The 8,003-nt window shown below is 71.9% G+C and overlaps 2 protein-coding genes across 2 annotated transcripts in view; both read right to left on the bottom strand.

Moving 5' to 3' along the window:
- Positions 1-3,543, bottom strand: part of CHLNCDRAFT_143488 (hypothetical protein) — a gene marked incomplete at both ends in the record, with an annotated part of 5,614 nt that extends 2,071 nt beyond the window's left edge. Inside the window, 6 exons of the mRNA XM_005848983.1 lie at positions 359-417; positions 721-965; positions 1,293-1,453; positions 1,686-2,217; positions 2,449-3,149; positions 3,288-3,543. Coding sequence (XP_005849045.1) covers positions 359-417; positions 721-965; positions 1,293-1,453; positions 1,686-2,217; positions 2,449-3,149; positions 3,288-3,543 — 1,954 coding nt within the window. The remainder of the gene's footprint in view (positions 1-358; positions 418-720; positions 966-1,292; positions 1,454-1,685; positions 2,218-2,448; positions 3,150-3,287) is intronic.
- A 648-nt stretch (positions 3,544-4,191) lies between these two features.
- CHLNCDRAFT_143487 (hypothetical protein) overlaps positions 4,192-8,003 on the bottom strand; it is a gene marked incomplete at both ends in the record, with an annotated part of 9,490 nt that continues 5,678 nt past the window's right edge. The window contains 8 exons of the mRNA XM_005848982.1: positions 4,192-4,281; positions 4,602-4,669; positions 4,950-5,046; positions 5,330-5,472; positions 5,818-6,600; positions 6,800-6,910; positions 7,332-7,412; positions 7,636-7,705. Of these exons, the coding sequence (XP_005849044.1) occupies positions 4,192-4,281; positions 4,602-4,669; positions 4,950-5,046; positions 5,330-5,472; positions 5,818-6,600; positions 6,800-6,910; positions 7,332-7,412; positions 7,636-7,705 (1,443 nt within the window). The remainder of the gene's footprint in view (positions 4,282-4,601; positions 4,670-4,949; positions 5,047-5,329; positions 5,473-5,817; positions 6,601-6,799; positions 6,911-7,331; positions 7,413-7,635; positions 7,706-8,003) is intronic.

Below are 8,003 nucleotides of genomic sequence, written 5' to 3'. Positions count from 1 at the left end.
CCTCCACACATTCACTGCAGGCGGTGCAGCAGCAGCAGAGGAGGAGGCAGGGGAGGGGGTGGGGCTCCGTGGCAGGGCAATGATGCAGCAGAGGGAGAGCCAGGCTGTGTGCATGTGTGGGTGTGTGCAAGGGCCACCGGCATAGGCATAGGCGGGGATGGGCAGCGAGGGGGGGTGAGAGGAAGGAAGGGGGCGGCAGTAGCGCGCCACCGGCAGGCAGGCGCATGCTGGGTTTGCGCCCAGAGGGCCGGCCAGCATCTCGGGGATCCATACACCGCACGCTGCACGACGCCCAGGCCCCCGCCCCGCCCAGGTATGAACAGCGGCGCGGCGCGGCGCGGCGTGGCGCAGCGCTCACCCTTGCGCCGCTGCTTCAGTTGCGTTTCGGTGAGCTCAAAGGCCTGGCGCTGCACCTGCCTGCACCCATCGGCGGCGGCGGCGGCAGCGCGAGGCGGGAGGCCGGGTCGATCCCAGGGCTGACTAAAGGCAGGCGGCCATAACAAGTAGCAGGCAGGCAGGCAGGCAGGCAGGCAGGCAGGCGGGCGGGCAGGCAGGCAGGCCGGCAGGCCTCATGCTGCCTGCCCCAAGACGAGAAAACAGAGGCACGTGCTCGGCCCGTGGCAAGGAGAAAGCGATGTGGGGGCGGGGCAGGCGCAGGGGCGGCCTTGCCTGCGCCGCGCAGTGTCCGGCGTCGCATCGCCAGCCGCCCTCAGCCCGCACCGCGCCTCCACCTCTTCGATGGAAGGACCGCCCGCCTGCTGCTGCTGCTGCTGAGGGGCAGCGGCGCTGCGGCCCCAGCCGCTGCCGCCAGCGCCGGCCAGCCGCTCCCTCAGGCCGCCGGCGCCCCACTTGCTGGCGGCGGCGGCCCCCCAGGCGTCGCCGCCGCCGCCGCCGCCGCCGCCGCCGCTTGCAGGCGCCACCTTTCCATTGGAGGCGGCCGCTGGCGCCCCGAGGCAGGGGAAGTCCTGCGGGCAAGGAAGGTGAGGGGCACACGTTGGCTGCAGCGGCGGCAACGGCGGCGGGCTGGGCTGGTGTGGTGTGGGGCTGGGGCTGCCCTGCCACACCAGTGCTGACCCCCGCAGACTCGGACAGCCCATCCGGCGGCCCCGCGAGCGGCGTGCCGCCGCCTGCGCCGCGCCCGGCTCAAGAAGGAACCCCAGAAGGCAGAAGGAACCCAGAAACCCCAAAGCCCAACAGAGGCGAGCCACACGGGGCGACAGGGGGCAGTCCAGCAGAGGCGAGCCGCACAGGGCGGCAGGGGGGCAGCCACACAGGGCGGCAGAGCACCCCACCTGCTCCACAAGCTCCGGCTGGCTCCACTGCGGGGTGGGCGCCTGCTGGCGCCGCACATAGGTGCCGTAGTCGCCCTCCAGAAGGTCCAGGTAGCCGCCGCCGCCGCCGCCGCTGCCGGCAGCCGCAGCCGCCGCCGCAGCAGCAGCCGCCTCGCTCCGCTCTGCAGGGGCCGGGCGGCGGCGGTGGCGGCGGCGGCGGGGTCAGGGGGTGGGTGGATGCGTGTGTGTGCTGTGGGGTGGGGTGGGCAGGCCTAGTATGGGGGTAGGCCGGCGAAGCGGCGGCCCCCGGTGCCGCCCAGCGCAGCCAGGAGCCGCCCCTCGACACGACCCGCACAAGCCGGCCCGTCGGCCCGACCGCCAGCGGGCTGGAAAGCACGGCGGGCGCGGTCGCACCTCTCTCCCCGCCATCCGCGATTGCACCGCCGCCGCTGCCGCGGCCCCAGCCAGGCCGCCGCCCGCCCCTGGGGCCCTGCTCCTGCTCCTGCTGCTCCTGCAGCTGCTGGCCCTGCTGCTGCTGCGGTGCCGCCGCCTGCGCCTCGCTGGCGCTCGCCAGCATGGCAGCTTCCATTGCGGCCCGCAGCTCCTCATCCTCATCCTCCTGCTGCTGCTGCTGCTGCTGCTGCTGCTGCTGCTCCTGCTCCTCCTCTTCCGAATCCGAGGAGGCCGCAGCCAGCGAGGCCACCCTCTCCTCCCCCTCCACACCCACCACCTGCCCCTCCTCTCCCGTGTCCACCTCCACCCCTCTCCCCACATCCGCGAAAAACACCTCCACAGGGGGCCCCGCAGGTGCCGAGGGCGGCGCCGCCGCTGCCGGCGCCGGCTGCGGCGGGGACGCGGCCGTCTGCGGCGGCTGCTGCGGCTGCGGCTGCTGCGGCAGCGGCTGGCGCGGCGGCTGGCCGGGGATGGGGAAGGCTGCCAGCGGCGACTGCAGCAGCCAGGCAGCAGGGAGCGGAGCAGGCGCAGCGCGGATCACCACAAATGTGTGTGTGTGTGTGTGTGTGTGTGTGTGCGTGTGCGCGTGCTGGCCACCTTTGTCTCATGCCAGGCCCCCAGCATCGAAGCGCAATGCAAGATGCGATGCAAGGGACCCAACAGAGGGAGCGCCTGGGGCGGGTGGCCTGCCAGCACACGCCGCCCGCCGCCCGCAAGGCCTCACCTTTTCGACGGGCCTCGCGGCCGCTCCCTGCCGCGCAGGCGTGTGGTGCTCGAACCCAGGCGGCGCGGCACGCGGCGCCACCGGGGCCGCCGCCGCCTGCTGCAGCGGCGCGTAGCCAGGCGGCGGGCCCCTGCCAACTGCCGCCACGCCAGGCGGCGCGGGCGCGGGCGCCACGGCGGCAGCCGCGGCCGCGGCAGCGGGCGCGGGAGCAGCGGCTTCGTCCTGCTGCTGCCTGGCCTGGCCCTGCATCTGTACTGCCTGCATCTGTACTGCCCGGGGTACAAATTCTTTGGCTGCCACCGCCGCCTGCATCCCCAGGCTGCCAGAGGGGCTGAGGCTGGGGGAGCTGGCGGCAGCAGTAGGTGGGTGGGAGGCGGGGCCGGCGGGCCCAGCCGGCGTGATGGGCGAGCCATGCGGCTGTGCCTGCTGTGAATGCTGTTGGTACTGCTGGTACTGCTGGTGCTGTGCTGCGAGGGGCATGCCGTGTGGCACCTGCTGGTACTGCTGGTACTGCTGCTGCTGCTGCTGGTTGGGCGGCCCCATGGGGCAGATTGCCAGGAAGCCGGGCCGCGCCTGCTGCGTCAGCTGCATCGGTGCGTGGGCTGCCTGGGGGGGATGGCGCATCACTGCCTGCTGCTGCGCCTGCATACGGGGCGAGTGCTGGCCGGGAGCGTGCGCGACGCCGTTGCCCGCCGCGCCATCTGCGGCAGCGGCGCAGCAGCGGGGAGCAACGGATCAGGTGTTTGTTGTTGTGCACCGGGCGTTCACGTACGTAGCGTCCCGCGGCACACCTTTGCTGTCGCCGCCTGATGATGTGGGCAAGCAAGGCAGGGCCTCACCCGCGTGGAACGGGGCGGCGGTAGCGGCCGCCAGCGCGGCGCCGCCGCTCGACTGCAGCTCCGCCACCAGCTGAGCCTGCTGCTGCTCCAGGTAGGCCTTCTCCGATTGCAGTTTCCGCACGCGCTTCTGGTGCGACGCCATGAAGTTGTGGAACGCTGCCTCTTCATCCTCCAGCTTGCGCTTGGTGCCCTCGATGCGGGAAACCACCTCATTCAGCTTCAACAGCAGATCGGAGCCGCTGCCTGGGGCAGCCATGATGCTGCCCAGGCTTGCGGAACACGATGGGATAGGGTTGAGGTATTGGATGGGGTGCTGGGAGCTGGATTGAACCTGCGGAATGTCGGCGATCGGGCCGGGCCGGGTCCTCAGGAAGGTGCCCACAGGGCCTGACTCACCCGCCGCTGACCCGGCGCGGGCGTGCAGGCGGGTGCAGATCGCAGGCCCCCAGCATACCAATAATGCCCAAGCTTTGGTGGCGCACCTGGCCACCTACCACAGCAGCAGAAAAGTGGACCAGTATGCCACAGTGGAAGGGAGGGCATGCTCCGGCACGTGGTCACCACCGCCGTGCCGCCAACCAGCCTCTCTTTTGCCCAAGCGAGGCTACTCCTGCTGTTGAGTACAAGCAGGTTCGTGCCTGTGCTTGCATGTTTCAACTGAAATCCACACTACCAGGGCGCAGCCATGCTGAAGCAGCGAGGGCACCAAGGAGCCGGCCGGACTTGAGCGGGACGCTCGCTAGCATGCACCCGCGGCCAACATCCAATAACAATAGCATCGGCTGCCGGCTGCTGCTGGTGCTCGGCTACAGCATACAGCCAGGTGCTCCGCATCAGCCCAGCAGGCGCAGCAGGAGGAGGGAGGGCCAGCCCAGCGGGCCGCCACACGCCGCCCACGCCCGCCTCAGCCCATCATCTGCCGCGCCTTGATCAGCCGCTTCAGGGCTGTGAGCCAGGCGGAGCACTCGTCCCAATCGCTGGTGGTGAGGGAGACCTGCGGGGGAGGGAAGGCCGGGGGGCGGGGGTGAAGAAAGAAGAGGAAGGCACAACAAGACGGCGGCAGACAGCAGGCGATGTCGTCGTGGCGGCGCCAGCGGAGATTGGCCGACTCTCTGCTGCCGGGGCGGGGAAAGCATGCCGGCATGCAGCAGGCGGCGCCGGAGTGCTGGCCAGACCGGCAGGCAGGCAGGTGGACGGGCGGAAGGTATCAGGCGCGCACGGGCAGGTGCCAGGCAAGCACAGACGGGTGCCAGGCAGGCAGGGCAACAGGCCAGGCGCGGCTGCGAGACCCGCCTGCAGGTGAGTGGCGGTCACCAGGTCGCCGCCATCCAGGGCCTGGCACAGCTGCAGCAGCTTGGTGCCCACGCTCTGGCTGACCTCACCTGCGGGCGGGTGGCGGCGGCGGCGGCGGCAAGGGAGGAGGGCAGGCACCCCAGCGGTCGGCACGGGCTGCCGCTGCCGCGCTGGTTGGTAGACGCATGCGGCGCTCCCTCCCACCACCCTCCGCACACACCACTGGGGGCGGGTCCAGCCGGCGCCCGTGCTGCTGCGCCTCCCCGCTCGCTCAGCCGGCCCCCTCTGCCCCAGCCCGACGCGCGCCCGCCGCTCCAACCGGCGCCCGCAGCCCCCGCCCGCCGCACACCCACGGCCCCCCCGCCTCACCCTTGTTCATCCTCCAGAACAGCGCCCCCAGCTTGCGGCTGCTGTCCTCCACCTCCCGCTTCTTGCCGGGGTGGGCCCCCGCCGCCATCTCACACATCTGCGCAGCAGGCAGGGCGGGGCGGGGCAGGGCGGGGCGGCAGGTGGGTGGGTGGCTGGGTGGCCGGGGTGCGACGCCAGCCTGGCGTGCCAGCCTGGCGCCGAGCTCTCCACTTGCCCATGTGCTGGCGACGGCGCATACCAGCGTGGCATGCTATCGACATAATGAAAAGTCATGCCGCCGCGGCGACCGGTGCACGCGTGCGAGCGCCCGGCCGCGGCCGCTGGCGCGCTGGCGCCGCTGGCGCTGCCGCGGCCTCACGCAGCTGGGCTGCTAGGCTCACCCTGTAAAGGTTGGTGAGGGAAGCCACGATGGGTTGCAGGTGGGCCGGCACGGAGGATGTGTCGGCATTGGCCAGAGTGATGTTGGCGGGAGGCCCCGGGGGCGGCGGCGGCGGCGCGGTGATGGGGGTGGGCGTAGGGCCTGCTGCGGGGGAGGGCCGGAGGAGGGTGGGGGGGAGTGAGGCGCCGGCGCAGCGCACGGGCAGCGCAGCGGAGGTGTGCAGCCGGCGGGGCAACACCACAACCACAGCTGCGCAGCGCATGTGCGCTGCGCAGACAGAAGATTGGCTTGCAGAGCGGCAGCAGGGCTGATGGCGCAGGGCTGTGCAGGAGCCAGCGTGGCTCCTGCCCACGCGTTTCACAAGCAGAGATTGCAGACGCACACACAGTCGCCACAGCAGGCCGGCCAGCAGCAGCATCAAGGCAGCAGCAGCGAGAGAAGCGGCAGGCAGAGATGGGGAGGCGCGGCTGCATGGTCGGGGCGGCTCACCCCTGGCCGGCGGCGGCGCCATGCCGGGCGGTACGGCGGGGCCTTGGTGCGGCACAAAGGAGGGCGAGGGCAGCTGGCCACCGCCGGCCAGCGAGCCCGCGCGGGAGGCGGGCTGGTAGACGCCTGAGGAGGGGCCGGGCGCAGCGGGCGCCTGCTGGTACGTGGCGGCGGGCGCCGCAGAAGGCTGGTACACCTGGGCTGCCGCCGGCGGACCCGCCACCTGCGCCGCAGATGGCTGGTACACGGCAGGCGCCGAGGCGGCGGCGGAGGGCTGGTAGACGGCCGGCGCCGCCGCCGCGGGCTGGTAGGCGGCCTGCTGTTGCTGGTACGACACGGGGTGGGGCTGCGCGGAGGTGGGGGTGCCTGCAGGAGACGGCGGCGCGCCATAGGCGGCGGCGGCGGGCTGGTAGGCGGCGGGCGGCGCCGGCGGTACGGCGCTGCCGTAGCCGCCGCCGTACGCCTGGTACTGCTGCTGCTGCTGCTGCGCAGGCGACTGCGGCGGGGGCGCAACCGCCGCAACTCCAGTGCTGTACTCGCCGCCGCCGCCCCAGGAGGTGGTCGCAGCCGTGCCATACCCATTCAGCTGCTGCTGCTGCTGCTGGGCGGCAGCATAGCCGCCTTGCGCGCTGTAGGGCTGGTAGGAGGGCGCCGCCTGCTGCGCCTGCTGCGCCTGGTAGGTCGGCTGCGGCGCCTGTGCCGCCACGGCGCCGTATCCCGCCTGGGCGCCGTAGGCGGCGGGCGCAGCAGCCTGCTGCTGCTGCCAGGAGCCGGCTGCCACGTCCTCTGCAGCGGCAGCGCAGCCAGCATGTATGCGGCTCAGCCCAGGAGCACCTTGGGGGGGCAAGTGAGCAAGCGAGCGAGGCAGGGCTGGCGAGGGCCGGGGCCCGCCCAGCCGGCTCCCACAGCCTCTGGGCCAGCCTCTGCTGGATCCACACACACACACACACACATGCACAACACCCGCCGCCCCGGCCACGCTCACCCCCAGAGAAGGGGAAGGGTGGCGGCACCGTGCCCGGCGGCAGCTGGTCGGAGCCGGCTGCAGACGAATAGATCCTCTCCTTCAGCACAGCCACACCCGTGCTGGGCTCGCCTGCAAGGCACGGCCGCGGGCGGGGGCAGCGGCGCGGGTCAGCCACGCACAGGGCGCAAGCAATACGGCGGTGAGCAGGTTGCGCGGCGAGGCAGGCTAGGGGCGGTGCCGGGCGCGGGGAAGGGGGCAGGCGGCCGGCACCCAGCAGACACGCCAGCCTTCTTGCTGCTTTCCAGCCGCACAACCGACTGGCAGGTCACAGGCAGGGCAGGCCACCACACACAGACACACACACCACCACCACAACCGAGCTGTCTCCCTCTCTACCTTTCTCGCTGTCTCACACACACGCAAATACACATGCATGGGCGTGGTGTGGTGTGCACCCCACCACACCCAGCGAACACACATGCACACACCACCACCATCAACATCAACAAACACACACACACACACACACACACACCAGCCCACAGCCCACCCGGGATCATGGACAGGTAGTCCAGGGCGGTACCCAGGCGGCCGTTGGCGGCCAGCAGCTCCGCGTACCGCACAATCAGGTCTGCAGGCAGGGGGGCGGGCAGGCGGGGGGGCGGGCAGAAGGGGCAGGCAGGCAGGGGGGTGATCACGGTGGGCAGGCGGGCAATACATGCAGGCAGGCTGGGTGGGCAGGCAGGCTGGGGTGGGCAGGCAGAAGGGGCAGGCGAGCGGAAGGGCAGGCGGGTCTGCAGGCAGAGGCGGGACAGGCTGGCTTGCTAGGCGCGCCCCCAGGGCCACAGCCCCACCTGACAACGCCTCCGAGGCGGTGTGGCGGTTCACCCCCACACCCAGCACCACAGCCTTCTCCATCAGGTTCTGCAGGCAGGCAGGAGGGCAGGAGGGAGGGGAGCGGCGCAGGACAGCGTGGGGTGAGCACGCCAGTGGAGAGATTGCAGGTGCAGGAGACATGGGGCGAGAGGGCGGCGCAGTGAGACGACAGGGGGGGCAGGCAGCCAGGCGAAAGGCCGGGGCGGCGGAGCAGCCGCCGGCGCGCACACAAAACACACATGCCAGCATGCCAGGCATAATCTCTCTCTCTCTCTCTCTGCCTCCCAGCCACCCAGCCACCACACCCCTATGGAAACACCGGCAACCCACGCTCCACCCCCCCCCA

Source organism: Chlorella variabilis (assembly GCF_000147415.1).
Source record: "Chlorella variabilis unplaced genomic scaffold CHLNCscaffold_6, whole genome shotgun sequence".
Lineage (NCBI taxonomy): Eukaryota > Viridiplantae > Chlorophyta > Trebouxiophyceae > Chlorellales > Chlorellaceae > Chlorella > Chlorella variabilis.
Note: the sequence above shows the minus strand (reverse complement) of the source record. Positions and strands in the feature narration are given on the sequence as shown.